The sequence below is a fragment of the Aspergillus bombycis genome (assembly GCF_001792695.1).
Source record: "Aspergillus bombycis strain NRRL26010 chromosome Unknown contig00089, whole genome shotgun sequence".
Lineage (NCBI taxonomy): Eukaryota > Fungi > Ascomycota > Eurotiomycetes > Eurotiales > Aspergillaceae > Aspergillus > Aspergillus bombycis.
The window spans coordinates 98550-117816 of record NW_019170091.1 but is presented as its reverse complement, the minus strand read 5'-3'; the positions used below and the strand labels follow the sequence as shown (position 1 = coordinate 117816).

At 46.0% G+C, this 19267-nt stretch overlaps 6 protein-coding genes across 6 annotated transcripts; 3 read left to right on the top strand and 3 right to left on the bottom strand.

The window, feature by feature from the left end:
* Positions 1–2728: 2728 nt before the first annotated feature.
* Positions 2729–4333, top strand: ABOM_008292 (serine/threonine protein kinase SAT4; the record flags this gene model as incomplete). Its single annotated transcript, XM_022535421.1, has 2 exons — positions 2729–4147; positions 4202–4333. The coding sequence occupies 2 exons, from the start codon at positions 2729–2731 to the stop codon at positions 4331–4333; spliced, it is 1551 nt and encodes a 516-aa protein (XP_022386136.1).
* Positions 4334–7179: 2846 nt separating this feature from the next.
* Positions 7180–8303, top strand: ABOM_008291 (amphiphysin-like protein RVS161; the record flags this gene model as incomplete). The annotated part of the gene is made up of 6 exons (XM_022535420.1): positions 7180–7192; positions 7268–7318; positions 7414–7459; positions 7517–7590; positions 7647–7794; positions 7850–8303. 6 exons carry the CDS (start codon positions 7180–7182, stop codon positions 8301–8303), a joined length of 786 nt encoding a protein of 261 aa, XP_022386166.1.
* Positions 8304–8709: 406 nt separating this feature from the next.
* Positions 8710–9483, bottom strand: ABOM_008290 (aminoacyl-tRNA hydrolase; the record flags this gene model as incomplete). Its single annotated transcript, XM_022535419.1, has 1 exon — positions 8710–9483. The coding sequence occupies one exon, from the start codon at positions 9481–9483 to the stop codon at positions 8710–8712; it is 774 nt and encodes a 257-aa protein (XP_022386165.1).
* A 3192-nt stretch (positions 9484–12675) lies between these two features.
* ABOM_008289 (uncharacterized protein) lies at positions 12676–14707 on the bottom strand (the record flags this gene model as incomplete). Its single annotated transcript, XM_022535418.1, has 2 exons — positions 12676–14529; positions 14669–14707. 2 exons carry the CDS (start codon positions 14705–14707, stop codon positions 12676–12678), a joined length of 1893 nt encoding a protein of 630 aa, XP_022386145.1.
* Positions 14708–15108: 401 nt separating this feature from the next.
* On the bottom strand, positions 15109–17140 carry ABOM_008288 (glycine--tRNA ligase; the record flags this gene model as incomplete). The annotated part of the gene is made up of 2 exons (XM_022535417.1): positions 15109–15492; positions 15554–17140. 2 exons carry the CDS (start codon positions 17138–17140, stop codon positions 15109–15111), a joined length of 1971 nt encoding a protein of 656 aa, XP_022386154.1.
* A 491-nt stretch (positions 17141–17631) lies between these two features.
* On the top strand, positions 17632–19155 carry ABOM_008287 (rRNA-binding ribosome biosynthesis protein RPF1; the record flags this gene model as incomplete). Its single annotated transcript, XM_022535416.1, has 4 exons — positions 17632–18267; positions 18373–18806; positions 18871–18981; positions 19041–19155. The coding sequence occupies 4 exons, from the start codon at positions 17632–17634 to the stop codon at positions 19153–19155; spliced, it is 1296 nt and encodes a 431-aa protein (XP_022386148.1).
* Positions 19156–19267: the final 112 nt, after the last annotated feature.

Genomic DNA, 19267 nt, shown 5'->3' with positions numbered 1-19267 from the left:
AAGGAAATGATAGCAATAGTAGTAGTTGTAGATAAATCAATAAGAGTTGTCGATGATAGCCTTAGCACTCGGTCGTCAATTCACCTTGACATCTGCTGACCCCACGCGGATCCCTCAGGTAGAAAGCCAAAAAGGGCCATGTGCATGAGAAATAGTCGCTTCCAGTTCATAATTCGGTAGAGAAACTCATGATCTGATCACAGACCAAAGTTCGAAGTTAAGACAAAGCCATCAACAGCTCCAAAGTATACCCATTAACCTCCTCAAGTGAGGTAACCGCCACGAGAAAATCTGACCATTTCCCCACCATTGACTACTGTGTAGTAATATCTAGAAAGAATGTTGTCATAGCCTGTCCAACCCGTCAGTGGCTTACTCCGGAGTAGGCAAGAGAAATCTGATATGCAAGCTTCAGCCCCGTCATTGTCGGAAAAGCTGTAAAATGGTCAATGTACCCGTTAGTTGATCCCACAAGATGTATTTGATCGAGGGAATAAGTGCTATAATCCAGAGAAAAGGGCAGTCAGGGCAGAGAGGATAGAGAATCAACCCGTGCATTGGCATTGGCCGTATGAGATGCAACTGGTGGGCGAAACCCCGAAAAAGGGTCGATCCCTAACACCCTATATTAGACATTCTGTGTTCTCTAGTGACGTTGGCCGCCGACTATCTCATTAGTAGCCCACTTCCAGGCCCTCTCTTTCATTACCCCTCATTGTGTGGATGAAGAGGGTTTTTTTTATTAAGCCATTTAAGCAACCGCCACACAAAGGTAACTAAGTACGGAGCAAGCTAGGCCAGAGTAATAATGTGACGCTTTCCCGTAGTTCTACCTAAACTCATCCAGCCACCCAAGCCATCGGCTCCCGTTGTGAATGATGTGCGGGGACAGCATACCCATATGATCCATAGAACTGCAGAATGCACAGCCTCAGTCTGACTTAAACTCCCGAGATTGACTAATATCCTATGCGGGTCGCATTTGTTTGGTAATTGCCAGTGTCATCCTGTCCAGATGAGCCAAACAAAGCGGAAGTGAGTGTAAAGCTATCAATAGATGGACGTCATCCGACTGATCTTCAAGGGACAAGGTTGGAAAGAAATGAAGAATCAAAACATGAAACAACGATCAGTAATTACTGATGGCTCAGGAGAAGTGAGTAGCTCCAGCATCTTTCTAACAGTCCTTCTCCAGACAACAAAGTGTTAAAAAAATTCGGCTAAAAAATAAATAAATATATATTAAGTGGTGAAAGGAAATGTATGAGGCTTCTTACCTCATATTAGACTAACTAGTCTGCGAAGTGTTTACTTTGCTACAAAGTACACAGAGTAACCTGAAGGATGAGGAACGCGCCACTTTGGTTTTCTTACATCTCGTCCAACGTACTACTACTGGTACAATTAGTCTGCAGTACCACCTAGGTACATATACATACATGGCTAGTAGTAAGTAGCAGCACTGAGTGATTTGTCTCATCCACTCTTCACCTCCATTGTCCCGTTGTCCGATTGTCGGGGAATGACTTTCATAGATACGTTGTTACTTGAGAGAAACAGTCAGTACAGAGTGGTTTTTAGAAATAGAATCAAGACACCTGTGTAAGGTAAGGACAATCCTGTAAAATTCAAGGTGGTGGCTCCAATGGGATACTATATTCACATTATCATGGTGGGTACTCATACATACATAGATACTCTGTATAATACATACATACTTATACAGCCATTTCCCACGGTGGTGCCCTGGCTATATGAACAGCTGTGGCTGCAATTGTATGATACCATACCATCAGAGGACGATACAGATAATGCGTACCATCGACGAGGCCTGCGAACGGAGGGTTAGCAAATTTCCAACAAAAATCCCATCTGATTACTCGATTCTGACAAAAAAAAAAAAAAACGAGGGCTTCGGCTCCATTAGGTATTGGCTTCTTACTTCCACAACCGGCAACAAGAAAGTCTCTTCCAATCCCCTTTGTAACCTCAGCACAAGGCGTACCCATAGGCACTGATTCCCACCATAATATAAAATAATAGAATTCGAGGCGAGAAAAAGACTGGTCGCTTTATTATAGGAAGCTAAAGGGACACCCACCCATACTTTCAATATTACTTTACATTACTTTGGTACTATCTAGAAGCTCCGGAATACTATTTCAACCTGGACTTTCCCCCGGCAGGCAACTGCATTCTCATGAGACTCTTGCTGGGTACTACTTACTACTACTACTACGGAGTATTTGAATTTCTTGGATTACTGCCTTTCTTTCTGGAGCTGCCTCCTGCCCCAACTGGAATCTTTGAGCTACATAAGAGTCTAGTCTCATTCTGTGGTTCTCAGCGTGGTACCGTCCCATCTGGACATTCCGTGCCTTGCTGCGCTAATTTTCCCTTTTTATTTTATTTTTTCTTCTCATTTCCCCCCCCCCCTCCCCTTCCCCTTCCTCGCCCGCCCACTTTCAAGTCAGTTTCGTCACTTTTCAGGGAGACCGTCGCCTCAGGCCACCACCGGTCACCGGGGGCCACCACACCTCTTTTTTTTGCCGTCTTCCTCGCCCCCTCCTCTTCCTCTCTCAATTCCCTTCCACCCTCTAAACCTCTTCAATAACAATCTTTTGGAGCCTCTTCAGCTTCGTGCTGTAGGCGTTTATTCTCCTACCTTGTCACGGGGGCAACCTTTGTCACTCTCGTCCTCCGTGTACATTACAATTAGTTACCGCACATGACTCCACAATCAGCTTCACCTGTACCTTCCGCAGTCTCCTCCGCCGCAGCGTCACAGATATCGTACGATCCTCGAGATGGAGAGCCCTCGGTAACACGCGCTCTTGCGGGCATGAATCTGTCCGCAGCGAACGGGGATGTTCTCCCCACGCCCCCTCCGCCTGCGAAAACTGCCAGGCCGACCATGGCAAATCGCATCTCTCGTATGTTTTCCAACACAGGGAAGACAACTTCAAAGGAGCCGGATACCCATCGTGACTTTTCAGACAGCAGCACAGACAGCGTAAAGCCACCTAGCAATGGTAGCGGGAGGCAGTCTAAGCCTACTTCTAGGCCTTCTTCTAGAGCTCCATCGCGACAGACTTCTACGAAGGAGGACAACGAGAGAAAGCCAAAGTCTAGCAGTGGAAAGGATCAAAAAGACTCATCGGCAGCAGCACACAAACGGTTTGAAGCATTGCCAGACCACACCCACTGCCATCACCTTAAGAGTACACGGCGGCAGGAGAAATTGACAGACCTTCTCCGCGACATGCTTGGCGGCGGCAGGAAGAAAGACGATCATGTCGAGGATCAGCAGCTATCACTCATGTCGACATGGATTGACCAGTTCAAGAATGAACGTGACAAATTAGCCGCAGATAAAAAGGGTGGCCCCAACGCCACAGCTTCGTTAGTCGATAAATATGGTAAATGCCAGGAGATCGTCGGACGGGGCGCATTCGGCATCGTTCGAATCTCTCACAAAGTCGATCCCAAAGATTCCAGGGTCGAACAACTATATGCTGTTAAAGAATTTCGCCGTCGTCCTCAAGAGACCACCAAGAAATACCAGAAACGCCTGACCTCCGAGTTCTGTATATCCTCGTCACTTCGCCATCCGAATGTCATCCACACCCTTGACCTCTTGCAGGATGCTAAGGGCGATTATTGCGAAGTAATGGAATATTGTGCCGGTGGCGATCTCTACACCCTTGTGCTGGCCGCAGGAAAACTGGAAGTTGCCGAGGCCGATTGCTTCTTCAAGCAGCTCATGCGCGGTGTTGAATACATGCACGAAATGGGCGTGGCCCATCGTGATCTTAAGCCAGAAAATCTGTTGTTGACTACTCATGGTGCGCTCAAAATTACGGACTTCGGAAATGGGGAGTGTTTCCGCATGGCTTGGGAAAAGGAAGCGCACATGACAGCAGGACTTTGCGGCTCCGCTCCATATATAGCTCCTGAAGAATATATCGAAAGGGAATTTGATCCGAGGGCAGTCGATCTATGGGCCACTGGTGTAATCTATATGGCAATGAGGACAGGGCGTCATCTATGGAGGGTAGCCCGCAAAGACGAAGATGAATTCTATCAGCGATACTTGGAAGGTCGAAAGCATGAAGATGGTTACGCTCCCATCGAGACTCTGCATCGGGTAAGAGCTGATAACAGTCTATTTGGTGCGTCTAAGCTTACTGATGACTCGCAGGCTCGTTGTCGGAACGTGATTTATTCCATCCTTGATCCAAACCCTTCTCGTCGTATCAACGCCTCGCAGGTCCTCAAATCCGAATGGGTTCGCGAGATCAAATTGTGCAAGGCTGGCGAGGAGGGATTCTGATCTAGTCAGTGTGTCTTGTCCTTGAGGCTTTGGTTTTCGCAGATAGTGTATCCCTAGGGGGCAGAGCCTGGGCGGATTTTGAACATTGGTCCGGACTCTGTTCCTCTCGTGGTAGTCTGCCTCTGTATGCCTAGTTTTGTGATAAAACCGGGTGGCTCATTTGTTTATCCCAATTCATTGGGGTTTTAGACCTTCTTCACCTGTTCCATAAAAAGGAGGTCCTTTTGCTTTCTATACCGGCGCATGTCCTCCCTGCCTGCTAGCTTAAAGGCTTAGTTTGTTTTTATGTTTTCACGCTAATGCAACGAAGAGTCATGACCTTGCGCTCCTTCTCTTTCCTTCTTTCCTTCGTCTTTGTCTTTGCATTTGTTAATCAGATATGTTGTATCTCCATCATTCTACTTATCCCGGCATGCAGAGTTCAACGACAGTCTTTCACCCTTTCTATATCTGGGTTCTTGGCTGACAGATAAGTTGATGTTACTGACCTACTAGCTCATTCAATTAGGTCACTATGGAGCTGAGGGCACGTTTAGTTTCCCGGTTGGGTTACGCTTATTCTGCAATTTATCAATCAAATTGTTTATACAAGGGCGTTTCATATTTGGTCAGTTATAGCGAACTGCATATCTGTGGGACTGTCTCATTTTGTACTCGGGGTTTGGGCTCTTATTATTTGGATACCCTTTGACACTGCTTGTTTCAATGCGATTCTTATCAGAAATTCTACAACTTGATGTATCTTTGCTGGTCATAAACAAGGCCAGCTACTCTCTCCCTCTCCCTCCCCTTTTAGTTGCATATATTATAATGAATACTGTTGTGATTCCACGAGAGTTCAAGGGGATGATTGGGGGAACATGGGCTTTCAGTGGAGCGGCCTCGTTTGCCTGTGAAACTAATGCTTGTGTCGTCTCCCATCATGTGATGCCTTATGTCTTCTTGCCTTAAACTGCAGGACAGAGGCATAGCGAGGTCTAGTATTTACCAAAGCATCATTGTCGGCTAGAAATGCCAATTCAGTTGCTATTCTATCGCCAGAATCGAAAAGTCTGGATGGCATCGGCCTAGTAAAACACTTCAATACCTACATTCCTAATATCAACATTTACTATCCTTGACTTGGTTCGGTGAGCTTTTCAGCTATGCTCTTTTAGTAAAACCATCACTCACACGGTAGTTCTTCCTCATGCAAGGCAATACGCCCTTTCTTTTTCTTTTTTTTTTTTTTTCTCTACTCTTCTTGTGGGGAAATTCTCTGCGACAGTTGCGATGTGTATGTACATGTCTTAGCAGTGAAACTATGTCTTCCCTAAGCTAGCTTCATAGACACAATTACGTATTCGCTTTTTCATTTTGTTCTTTCTTTCTTCCGTACTGAGTGACCATGAACGATATATATTGATGTTATTGTATCCGTATATTCATTTAAGTACCCCGTCTCCTAGCTGGAATATAAACCGGTAGATTCAAAAGCCCCAAAAACGTACAACTTCTATAGCTAGTTGAATAGTTGCAGTCACAGTTATGCACCTCTAACTACACTCCTACAAATGACGGCACCAAGAAGTCACTAGTATCTACAATTTTGGAGTACCCGGAATACATTCCTCAGAGCAAGAGCCCTCACCCCGTCCGTTTCACAAACCGCCATTGTAGCTTCTGCCTAGTACTCTGACCTAATTCGCGCAAGGTTATCAGCGTCTAGTGAGAGACTACTCAATAAGAATGTAGGGAGTACTCCGTACCATGCATGACTTTCTTGTCGTGTGAACTGGTCTTTCTTGGCGCCTAGTCCTTTTTGCTTTTTTCTTGCATTGGAATTTCTTGGCATCATGTCCTCATGTATGTGGTTATGCTCGTGTGGTGGTAGCAGGCAGCATAATTCTCAGGGATCCCAGGATCCACATAGGAAGGGCGTGGTCAAAATGTGGAATGGTTACAATGTGGGAACCAAATACCAGTACTCCGTAGTATTTCCATTGGGCTAGACTCAAATGACTCGTTTGGTCCGGAAGACCATTTCAACTTGCAGATCCATCTTACCTTCGGCTTAACCGCTCATTTAGGGCTTAGTCAAAGTGTGGTGCTTTTTGAACGCAGTAGTAGTCGTATAAGCTTTACTTGGTGTAGGGCTCTTAACTAGACTTATCTTCTGTCATTCTCATCCCTGAGTGTACAATCCTGATGGATAGGTATCATACTTATACTCAATATGTCACAACCAAAGCCTAGGTTCACAGTGTGAATTGTTCCAATGAGTATGTGGTTGCGGAACGGGCCATTTTAGGAGAAATGAGAAGTTTCTCTGAAGTCGTGCAGGATCTGGAGGAAACTCTGATTAACATGGAGGGCATACAGGACACCCATATTCACACTCGTCACTGGGTAGAGTACGGCCTTTTAGAAGATGTCGCTCTTACGGGTACTACTCCGTCAGATCGAATTGACATCACCATCCTCATCTCATGTATTGGATCCAAGTTCAATACATGACGTAAGAGGAGACGATTGATGGGGATTTATTACCGTATTGTATAAGACTGAGTATAATTACCTGTACAATACTGTTCTTCTATAAGGCTGGAGAAGACGTATGAATGCACATACATACACAGCCACACATAGCCACATTAGAGGGATCCCGAAGTCCCGCATTACCAGCCCTGTGACAGTCACCTGTCTTTCGAACATTCAACTATCGTCAACTAACACCCCGCCAGACAATCCGAGCATTCTCTCGTTGCCTACATTACCTGCACATATTCTATCAAAATCCTCACCGCCATCACTTGTTTCATTGCCTGCAGTAGTACTCAGTCGGTTCTGCCTGCTTAGCCGTCATCATGTCCTGGGCAGGTGCGCAAAGCTTCCTGGGTTCCTTATCTCTACATATGTCAGGTTAAGTGCTGATATGCAGTCTGTGAATCTTAGGGTTCAAGAAGAATGTTAACCGTGCTACTACCCAAGTCATGATGAAGACGGGTATGTACATTATTATATAGCCACGCGGCTCGAGACTACCAAGTGACAGTTGTTGTGAGCAGTAGTCAGTTGCTGATATAGTATAACCTTTACAGGTCATGTGGAGAGGACAAACGACCGTGACTATGAAATTGAAGAACGGTAATGGCATCAAGAGATCTGGCATAAGCTAAGCCAGTCACTGATGGAATCCAATAGGCGATACCGGACCATGGAGGCCGCTGCCAACCGTCTACAAAAGGAAGCTAAAGGCTATCTAGATTCATTACGAGGTGGGATTTATTACTCATTTAAATGGAGCGAAATGCTAAGTCCTTGGTTGTGACAGCAATGACTGCCTCCCAGATGCGTATTGCGGAGACAATCGATGCCTTCTACGGTGATGCTGGAACGCGCGATGGTGTGAGCAGGAGCTACAAACAAGCTGTGGAAGATCTTGATGCCGAGACGATAAAAGCCTTGGATGGGCCATACAGGTGTGTGACATCCTACTATTGGAAATTCCATAGCTGCCGCTAACTGGTGTATTAGAACTACCGTTCTTGAACCGATCTCGCGCTTTTGCGCTTACTTCCCTGACATCAATGAGTGCATCAAGAAACGCAATCACAAGCTACTCGACTACGATTCTATGCGAGCCAAGGTGAAGAAGTTGGTCGAAAAGCCAGACAAGGACGCTACCAAGCTTCCCAGGGCGGAGCGCGAAACGGAAATTGCTAAGCAAGCATATGAACAGTTGAATGAACAACTTTTCACCGAACTCCCGCAACTTATCGACCTGCGTGTACCTTATCTGGATCCTAGCTTTGAAGCTTTGGTCAAGATCCAACTGCGTTTTTGTGCAGAGGCATACTCTCGCATGGCACAAGTGCAACAATACCTTGACGCGGAAACAAGAGACCAGTATGCTCGGGGCGACTTGGATAACAGGGTAGAAGAAGTGCTGCAGGAGATTCGTGATTTGAGTATAGCGGGGACTGTTTGATTTTTGAAATTGGTTGTATCATTGCTGGCCTGTTTGCCATTTGCTCTACAGAACTAACTAATGCTGTCGAGGCTTGCCTCCGGGTCTATTATCTCGCTCGTCCAAGGGTCTCTAGGACTAGGAGTCATTATATATTATGTCAAAATTTCTTGTCTAGTGGGATAAGAGAGGCAGAGTAGCCAAAAGCAGATACGCCCAAGTCCCAATGATAATGGCTCCGAATTTTGGAATGTTGCGGCATATGGACAAACAAACAAGTCTTTTCAGTGAATTTTCAGACATCGCTGGCGCAATTTGTGTCTTCATGTACTATTTTCTTGGGTATCTGTCTATGTGGTTCTATTTATCTGTACAGTATTTTAGCCTCATCGGTTGCTGTATAGCTCACCGCAGTTATTCGCGAATATCACAGCGCGCTACCATCACGGTATATTTCATCTGCTAAGATGTCCAATACCGGTCCAGCTGCTGCACGTACTGCAGCCAGCTCAGTGTCGTTCATTTCCATGAGAACATAGTCTGCAACATCGCCTCGATTTCGGGTGGATGGACGACCAATCCCGACCCCTACTCGCAATACAGAAAGGTCTTCATGCGAACGAGTTTCGCCAGGACTTGTACGCGGTGGGTGCAAGCCTTTTCCCCGTAGACTCTCCATGATGCTGGTCAGACCTCGATGGCCGCGCAAGCTGGCCTTTTCAGGCCCACCCCGTTTTACTCTGACTTTTCCCAAGGGCGCTTCCAGTTCATCGTGGAGGATCACCAGGGTGGGGGCTAAGAATCTCAGCGACTGAGGGTCAGTGCCACGACGTTGCCATTCGGGGTTCTCAGGATCTGCGACCTCAGTTGTCTTAGAGAGCGCCACATTTCCCTGCATGATCACCTTTCCCAATATCTCGGTCTGTGTTGTTGATATCCAGTTCTTCAGCTGTCGGACAAGCTTCGGACCCGACTCATTCATGTACGATGGGCTATACCATGTTCGATAAAACAAGGGCCCAGCAGATAGTTGGTGTTTGGCGGAAACCAAGGGAAACCTGTTGGGTAAAAGAGGTATTAAGGCATCGAGGAGGATATGTCCGGCGCTGTGACGAGTTTGGCGGTAGGGACGGGGATTTCCAATTGACGCGATAAAGAGAAACCGGCGCGGAGTCTTCACTAGAGATATGTGGGTTGCCATCGAATATGGTATGTTTTGTTGGAACTGTGATAAGATATGGATGGATATGGCCCTTTTGTGTCTTTCATTAAAATGTGTTTGTTGGGCGTTGGTCTTTCTAGGGTCTAATGTGAGGAGCTATGTTTGAAAGGACTAAGCGTCGTTTTATGACTCTGTTAGGAGTACAGAACCAGTACAGCATCAGAGTAGGTAGATATACAAGTGAATAGGAAAAATGCCGTGGTTTGTTGATAGGCAAATAGTAATAGGGCAGGGATTTGTTCAGGTTGCAACGGGAGATCGTCCCTAGATGGTTAATTATACTCTTGTATTTTTCATCCGGTTGGCTTCTTATCGTTACTCATCCATGTACGGGCTACTACTAGTATTGCGGGCCACTCTGCAACAACGGCTCTCCAAGTCCATTCACCGCCTAGTAATATACTGTATCGCTATCTCTTTAAATATAAGATCATTTTATAAAAGGGCTTGAAATATATATATTTTATATATTTCTTTATATAAATTACTATATTAAATACTGTTTCTAGTAAAATCTAGGTAGAAGTACTAAATATAAGAATATAAGTATAATACCAATATACAATATATATAGTCTACTCTAAAATAGTTCCCGCTATCTCACCGCCTTTTTACTAAGCTCAATTTAGGGGCTACCTACAGTATAACGTAACCGGTAAGCAATCCGGTAGTGTAAGCAACCCGGTAGACCCTGTATTCCATATAAAATGGCATATTTTTAAATGTCAATAGCTTAATAAGGCTATATTCTATATACTTTGCAATTTGATACAGTATTAGTATAGATATCTTTTATATATATCTTGAATATCTGTAGAAATAAAATTCTAGAAATATAAATTACAGCTATATAAATAAAATACTATAAAATACATAGTAATTTATATTACTCTGGTAATTAAAGATTATTAGAATCTATAAATTAAATAGCTTATTCTTATAGTATATAATAGACTATAAATAAAATTAAAAATACACAGAATATAATCTTGTTGAGATATTGGCATTTAAAAATATGCCATTTTATATGGAATACAGGGTCTACCGGGTTGCTTACCGGCTACGTTATAGACTGTAGTATCTAGATTTAGGGGCCAAAGTATACAGACTTTAGGGGCGGTGGTGCCTAGGTTTGGGGACTAGTGTATTTAAATTTAATTCTAATTCTATATCTAGCAATACAACCGATTATATATAAAATATACAGCTATTTTTTTTAGTAATCTTTATATTTAAAAGCAAGATTTTATAGACAAATGTACAAAATACATATATTTCTTAGTATTTATACTAATTTCTCATGTATAAATACAGAAATATTAAATACCCGGAATGAAAACAGGAATTCTGCTGGCAGAAATCGATGAGAACCCGTTGTTGCGGAGTGGTCGCAATAGTACGCCGTATCCATGTATTGAAATAAGATACAGTACGGTATTTGACGTATTGAATCTTTCGGTCGTTGCGTTGTGTCACTTGTATTCTGTTTTCTTGGTCATTATGTAATAGACCCACATACAGGAACAATGAGTCTTGGTTTTCAAACATCGAATGCAAGTTATGCAACCATAGATTTTGGACTTCGTCTCCAAGAGATCCAAGTCTGAGCCAACATACTCTGGTTGGAATGACGACTACTATGCAGGTTGAGTGCGGCGCGTCCGAATGCTGCAGTGGCTATTTGGGAATGGCTCATATTGTACCCCGTCTATCAACCGGAGGTGAAGCAAAACAAGGCAACCGTTGGCTGGATCGCGAATTATATTACGCATAGTTCTCTACATTATAGGGCCTTTGCTGTCTACAGTTAAGCATGAGAATGATACTGGCAAGCATTGGCAATATGCAAGAACCGACCTAGTCGTGTCAGTAGCTAGATCCTTCTCGTTTTTTGCCTTGTCGTACTAGGACGTGTAGTCTGTCTAGCAAGGCTGAAAACCCTATCTATATTTTTCAGTCAGGTTACGCTCAAATAGCATATTGAATATTATGGCATGCACCCCACTGAGTAACCAAGTCTATGGGACCTGGTATGATACTGTCAGGGCATTGGCATTTCTCTTCACTACTAGTGTTGCTTGATCTTGTGTCGGCTACAAACATCCACACATACTGACCTCCTTCCCTGCACAATGTGTCCGGAAACGAGCTCCGTCATGTCATCAAATAAAATAGCTACCCCGCCCGAGCATTGCGTTACTGGAAGTCAAGAAGGACGAGAATTAACAGGCAAGAGTGCATCCGTCGGTGTGAGATAAAGCTATAGAGCAACTGTGGAGACCGAATCTGACAAAGACTCTAACGGAGATATTTCAATATTGGCACACTCTAAGCCGGGCTCGATTAGAGCTGATCACGGCAGGCGATCTACCAAGTCCCTCAATGAACGGGATATAGACTTCGTAGTGGAGAATAGACGATACTATAATGCAACTTAATCCAGGCCTAAGGACGAAGCCGAGAAAACCTGTTTAAATATCGTCCATCAGACGTATCTCCTTATCTCTGACGGTAATCCAACCTGGCCTCTTCACCAAGGAAACGCCATGGTCTCGAGATTGGACCCGGTGACTGGGTGATTGAATTGAGGGCTTTACCTATATCCCAATGCCACATTCATTGCTTCCTACATTGGTATGTTTGGTCAGAGTCTCGTGAATCCTGATATCCCGAACATCTCCTATGAACAAGCGTTCACACAACTTGCACTGAAGGGGTCAATCACACAGCAGGGTTTGTGCATATTCGTACCCTGGAACGCCGACGCCAATCGGCCTCTCGTCAAAAGACGTTAGGCAAAATGGCCCTGATCGCTGCCTTGGGGGAGGTGGAGCTTTATAATCCGAGGAGCTCTGCTTGATTATGGGACCCTAATTTATCAAAGGGGTCATGCAGTGAAATAGTAACAGCTCATATTTTTGTGTTTCTTCCTTTCTAATGTGTCAACATAGATGGCCAGTTGGCCGCAAATAAACCGTACAATCGTAGATGAAATGTCACATCAAAATCATTACATTTACACTCATGTGGTATTTTCTTTTCTCTTCGCACTCAACTCCCATCCTTTTGTCAGTTCCGTACTTCTTCCGTTTCGTAGAGCTTCCAGGCTACATACCCAATCTTGGCAGTACCTACTGTGTACTGACAAAAATAAAAGCCACAAGCAAGTTTTTAGACTGAACGGTCACCGAAAAGAACACCTTGAAGAATTGCCTCGCCTTCATCTTGACGCCAGTGACCTGTATCTGTCAACTGTTGTTTCCACATAATCTGATCTCTCTCGGTGAGGTCCTCCCAGCGGCGAAGACCCTCGTCAGGTGCATTATGATATGCCCTGTTCATAGACTCTATGAGGATCTCGTCCGTATCACGGTTGCGACGAACAATAATGGAGGTATGTGATAGAGAGGCAGCGGAAGGGGATGGGTCGTTTGCTGCAAGATCGGTATCGAGGATTGAATCAATCGCATCTGCTGCCTGACATGCATGAAGGAGATCACGTAGGGAGCGGTGATGTAGGGTGGGAACTGGTGACGAAAGTGTTGAGTGCATTGGCATAATGACTGATGGCGCTGCTAAAGGATGTGGCGCAGGTTGATGATATGGATGCGCGACGGCGACACGAATATCGGGGGGGAGCCATTCGGTGGCTCCGAGATACGGAGGCATAACACCCCTGATCTCGGTGAAAGCCTGAAGGAGGAAGCAGACAATGAAGATAGATAACAGAGCAGTCAGCCCACTGGCGAAGTTAGCCCATGCATCTGAATTTCCCGGCATGACTAGCACATAGCGCGGTGAGCGACTGGAGGGCGGTGATGGGGCCAGCGGGAGCGTGTGTACGACAACGGTATTGCCCATACTGACGGAAGCAAGCTTGACATATTGTGGTGGCGTCTCAGGCCTAACTGGGTTCGGTGGAGGAATGAAAGAAGAGAAGCATATCTTTGTCATGGAGAATGGATGGACGTCGTGGAGGGTAATGTAGGGTCGTAGCTTCCCGTAACCTCCTCTCCTAGGATTGTACTCAAGCGTTAGGACTTCGATAGATTGATCACTTCCCGAAACGGCAATGATGATTTGTTCCTGGTTCTCGAGATTTGAACCCAGATTGCACACGTCCAGGCCCAGCCCAATTTTGATTTCTTTGCGCAGCTTCTTATGCCGGATGATGGTTGCAGATGACTTTGATTTCGGTGATAGCCTTTGCGGTAAATCAAGAAGCACGAGCTCGCAGCCTTTACGGTCTGGTATATTCCGAAGTAGAAGCAACATTGTGGGAGATAGGAAACGCAGGGTTCGAAATTTGGGCCTGGTTTTGGTCGCTGCTTCAGACAAAGGCGTACTATATACGCAATGTACATCAGGTGATGCATTAGATCTCGCTGAAGATGAGACCTGACAGGTGTACACGTCAGTGCCATTGGTATAGGCCACCTGGTATTTGCCATCGTCCAAATCCGCAATATCTACATCCTCAGCTTCCTCATCACTATCCAATTGTATCCTTCCCATGATATCCGATGTGCTGGGTGTAGGATTAACATGAAAAAGGACGATCTCTCCTGATGGAGCTAACCCAGTTGCAACCGCCGCTATACGCGGAGACTCGGCGTCTTTCCACGGCGAGAGTCGCAATACCCTTTGATATGTGTCTGGACCGCCGGCCTTTTCTGTTCCTTTAGTGCGAAATAAAGATGTGCGAGACAATGCAGTGGTCTTCTGGGGAAATTGGTTGTCAGTTTCCCTATATGCTTCCCTATATGCTTCCCCATTTGCGACTTCTTCGGGCGAGTTATCCGTAAAAGATCTTTTTCGTGGGGGGTAATCAATCTCGAAAGATCTTAGATGTTTGTTATTGCCACGCTTTTGCTCAGCTATAGAGCTATTGATACCGGCAAAGGCGATAATAGAATCATCGCTTGCATGCGCCGTTGCCAATGAAGTAACGGAGTCTTCGTCGCGTGATAGTTCGATATCGACCACCTCGGAGATTTCGTTGCGTTTGGATGTGTCCAACAGTGCCTGTTGTTATGCCTCGAATATTAGCGCACTGTCAATAGCCGAAAGACTTTGGATTTAGAATGTAGTGACAAAGCAATCTCGAATCATTGCCCCAGAAGGGATAGGGTGGCACTTGCGATTTTGTTCCCAACACCGCTACGCCCTTCGCCGCCTCCGCCTGCGACAAGAAGAAAGCCATGATTGCGCGGGTCGAAATCAGCGGCAAAGAGAGGACAGGATAGGGTTAATTTAGCCGAAGGTACGAGGGGCGCCATGATCAGGATGGACTACTCGTCCTGGACAAGGTAAGAGTTGAGTGTGTATTCAGTAGCAAGGGAGGGAATCAAAGTTACAGGCCAAGTAAGCTACCGATGACGTTCGGCCCCCGGATTTAATATAATTCAAACCAAACCTCTTGGCAGAAAAAAAGGACTGCACCGACGTAAGAGTTTACAATAAATGGATAAGACAGTGACTTCATTCTAAAATGAAATCAAGAAGCGATGGAAATATACTAAGTAGAAATCATAATAATAGTTTTTGCCGGAGATCCGTAAAGATCTCGAACACTATTCACCTCGTTTCTAGTACATTTATAATCTAATCAACTTCTTGTCCAGTAAACTCCGGCAGCCGCTTGCGAATGTCTTCCCATGTTTCATCACCTTCCACCAAGGACTTGAGAGCCTGCAAAATCTCATCCTCGCTAGCACGGACCTGCTTAGTCGAGTCACGATCACGCAAGGTGAAGGTGTTGTCCTTCACCGACTGAAAATCAACCGTGATACCAAACGGCGTGCCAAGTTCGTCATTGCGTGCGTAACGCTTTCCAATGCTAGCCGAGGAATCGTCAACCCGGTTGGAGATGCCCATGCGCCGCATCTTCATCATCAGACGATGTGACAGAGGACGGAAAGAAGCATGATTCGAAAGAGGTACAATGAGAACCTTGGTAGGCGCAATTGCTGGCGGGAAGGACAGGACCTATAACACAAATATTAGTGGGGACCAATTCAACGTACTACTGTGAAGGTCAAGTGCTTACACCACGCGCTTCGTCCCCCTCTCGGGACCAGTACACATGTTCGAGGGTACTGTACAGGATGCGGCCAATGCCAAATGATGGCTCAATGACGTTAGGCGTGTATTCACGGACATTCTCTATCCGTGTCCGCTTCTCAATTTTGATCAATTCCTTATCCAGCTCAACTCTGCCTGAGCCAACACCCTCTACATCCACCTCGATCCTGCCTTGCTGCTCCAGATCGAGAGCCAACTTCTCACGGAATTCCTGAGAGAGCGCCTCGACGGCGGCTGCAACAGCCTTGCCATCCTTCTTAAAGCGTGGGCCGAACTTTTTCTTGTCCAAGTCGACTTGCCATTCTTCAATTTTGAGGGGTTCAACTCGAGGCTCACGGACAACAAGAGGCGCTCCGGTCTTGTTCTTGTGCACAGTCAAGTCATAAGCACTTCGGTCAGCACAGCCAACACATTCAATCCAGCCATAGCTGGTTTGCAGCTCGGCATCCCAGCAGTCAGCAGCGTAGTGAGCCATTTCATTAGCCATGTGTTGACGGAACCGGAGCTTCGCTGGGTCCACACCCAACTTGAGGAGAAAGAGTTGAATGCGGGCAAGGAAGTATCCAAGGGTTTCGTTGTCAACCAGACCGGATTCAATGGCTTTGCCGATGGTCATCTTCGTGGTTTGTGTGCTTCCAGACAGCTGCACATCACGGCTAAGCAAGGAAAGCTCGATGTCTTTCATTTCTTCGAAGCGAGAATGTTTTTTGCCGCCCTCCGGGTCTACATAGTGCTCAATCTCAGCCATGAGGAACTCGCGCACTCGCAGCAGGCCGGCACGGGGTGAGATTTCATTCCGGAACGACTTGCCAATGGAGGCCGACGCAAAGGGCATTGACTGCTGGTTGAAGTCTAACAGCTTCTGGAAATTCAGGAACTGTCCCTGAGCGGTTTCAGGACGAAGGTAGCCAGGCATATTGCTGCTAGGACCGATTGAAGTCTGGAACATCAAGTTGAATGCAACAGGAGGAAGAAGATTGCCATCGGTCGTCGGATTTCTGATATCGTACTTGGTGATGATTTGTTCCAGCTCCGGCCCGCCATAGTTGTCAATTTGCGCTAAAGTCTCCTCATACTCCTTGACGACAGCATCGTCTAACCGGACAGCCTTTGTCTCCTTAGCCTTTTTTTTCCTCTTGGCCTCTTTCTCTTCGTCCACGACAACCTTCTGGCCACGCGCTTCCTTGTCGCCTTTCAGACGAGACTCAAGAACCTCCTCTACCAGGTGATCCGCGCGGAAGATCTCGCCAGTTTTGGGGTCTTTGCACATCCAGTCGGCAAATTTCTCGACGTGTCCGCTAGTCTTGAGGATCTCATGCGGGGTCAGCATGGTACAATCAACCTCTAGCATGTCCTCCTCGAGCACGAAATGCTTCCGCCACAAATCGACAATATTGTTTATAAGAGCACAACCAGGAGGGCCGTAGTCATATAGACCGGATACCCCTCCGTAGATCTCGAAGGAGGGGGTGTAAAAAAGTCGACGGCGGAGCATCGACTCCAAGACCGTACGGTCAACGACCTGACCGGTCTTGGTATTAACGGTCGCCATGGCGGTGTTCTTCTTTTTAGAAACTTGGGCAGCTCGAAAGGTGACGGGGGAGGGTGAAAAGGATCGCGTGCCTATGGCGGGGTTCCAACGAGGAAATTGGAATTGGCGGCGGGGACGTGGAAAGAGTCGAGCGAAGGAAGAAGCCAATTGAGTCATCCACGTGAGCCGCAGCGGTCGCAGTGGAACACCACACGCGGTTGAGTGGAAATAGAATTAAGATATAAGAGATAAAAGAAAGAAGGCGGAGGAAAGAAAGTGAGAAATATATATATATAATAAACAAGCTAAAGACTGAATTGAGACTATTTTCTTTTCCCTTTCAAACGAGTCATCAACCAGGTCCTGATTATCTCCCTAATCTCCTTCGAGTCGATATCCTACCGCCGGCGAAATATTTCTCCGCCAAATTTTATCTCAAAACTACATCCATGGGTTCTCATGTCCATTTCTGAAGAGCGCCTCTGGGATTCCCGGTTTATCCCTATTCCAAGATGGTTTCCAGGAAGTCACAGGCGAAGCCTCCTCCAAGTGCTAATTTAGATGTGAAACCCGCCAATAAACTCAGGCGTCAACTTCTCCATATCAAGCGGAAGCGGCTCAAAGACTCCACTCGACGAGCAGAACGATATCGGATTAAGAAAGAAGAGGCTAAGAACCCAAAGCTCAAGAATGAGCGCCTAAAGCGTAATATTCCGCTTACTATCGATCGCAAGCGGGTCTGGGATGATGCCAATAGTGATATCGAAGACGGTCTGGGATTGAGTGTCGACGTCGAGCGCATCAAGAAACAAAAGCAGGAAGAGGAAGAGGAATGGAACAAGCCATTGGAGCTCTCTGATAAATCACAAGATGATTCCGATGACCAAGATGAGGTCGACAGCATGCTAGCCAGCAGTGACGACGACAACGACGACGAAGGAGGAGATAACGACAACGATAACGCTGAGAGGTCTCGGAAGTCTAAGAGATCGTCTCTCCCGTCCGCTACAGAGCGTGCAACAAGCCCGACTCAGTCAACCAAGAGCACAAACCTTAGCCTAGCTCCAGAGGCCCTAGCAAGCAAGTTCCCGTCGTTGTTTCCGTCTGAGACACCACCGACACCCAAGATTCTCATCACGACTTCCCTGGTAGGTTCATATATTCGCTGTTACAATCCAGGTGCAACACTCTCCACTGAGCATGTGGGAGTGCTGTAATGGTGTTCACTGGGTATCCATGTTAATCATTAGCAGAACTCAACCCTTCACAACGAAGCCAAAGCTCTTACAGATCTTTTTCCTAATAGCCAGTATATCCGCCGTACAGCGCACCGTTATTCCCACAAGTTTTCATTGAAAGAAATAGCAACGTTTGCAGCAAATCGCAATTACACCACAGTATTAGTCCTCCAGGAAGATTCCAAACGACCGTCCGGCCTCGATGTGATACACTTACCCAAGGGTCCCATGTTCCATTTTACTATTAGCAACTGGGTAGATGGCAAAAAGATCCCTGGACATGGCGTAGGCACTGAGCACTGGCCTGAATTGATTTTGAATAACTTTCGCACACCACTTGGGATTTTAACAGGTGCTATTTTCCGCTCATTATTCCCACCGCAGCCTGACATTGAGGGGCGCCAGGTTGTGACATTACACAACCAGCGTGACTACATCTTCGTCCGCAGGTAAGTTGCTCTTGTCACTCTGTTTTAGGCTTAGAGGATGTTGGGATTTTGACTGTCTCCGCAGGCATCGGTACATCTTCCGAGAGAAGCGAGAGACAGAAAAGAGCGTGGTTGACGCAGACGGAAAGGAGATGAAAGGGGCCGAGGGAATAAGGGCAGGCCTTCAGGAATTAGGGTGTGTGATCCTGTTATTCTTATTTCCCTCTCGATAGATACTAATAAACCGTCGAACAGGCCTCGGTTTACCCTGAAATTACGAAGAATCGACAAGGGCATCCAAAGGGTGAGTGGGCAGGAATGGGAATGGAAGGCTGGAATGGAAAAGCAGAGGACCAAGTTCCAGCTATGATAGCTTCAATGCCAATTCCATCTGTGTCGGTCAGAGTTATGGATAGATAAAAAAAGAAAATGACGGCAAACGGACTTTATTGGATATATTGTGAGTAGATATTAATTATACT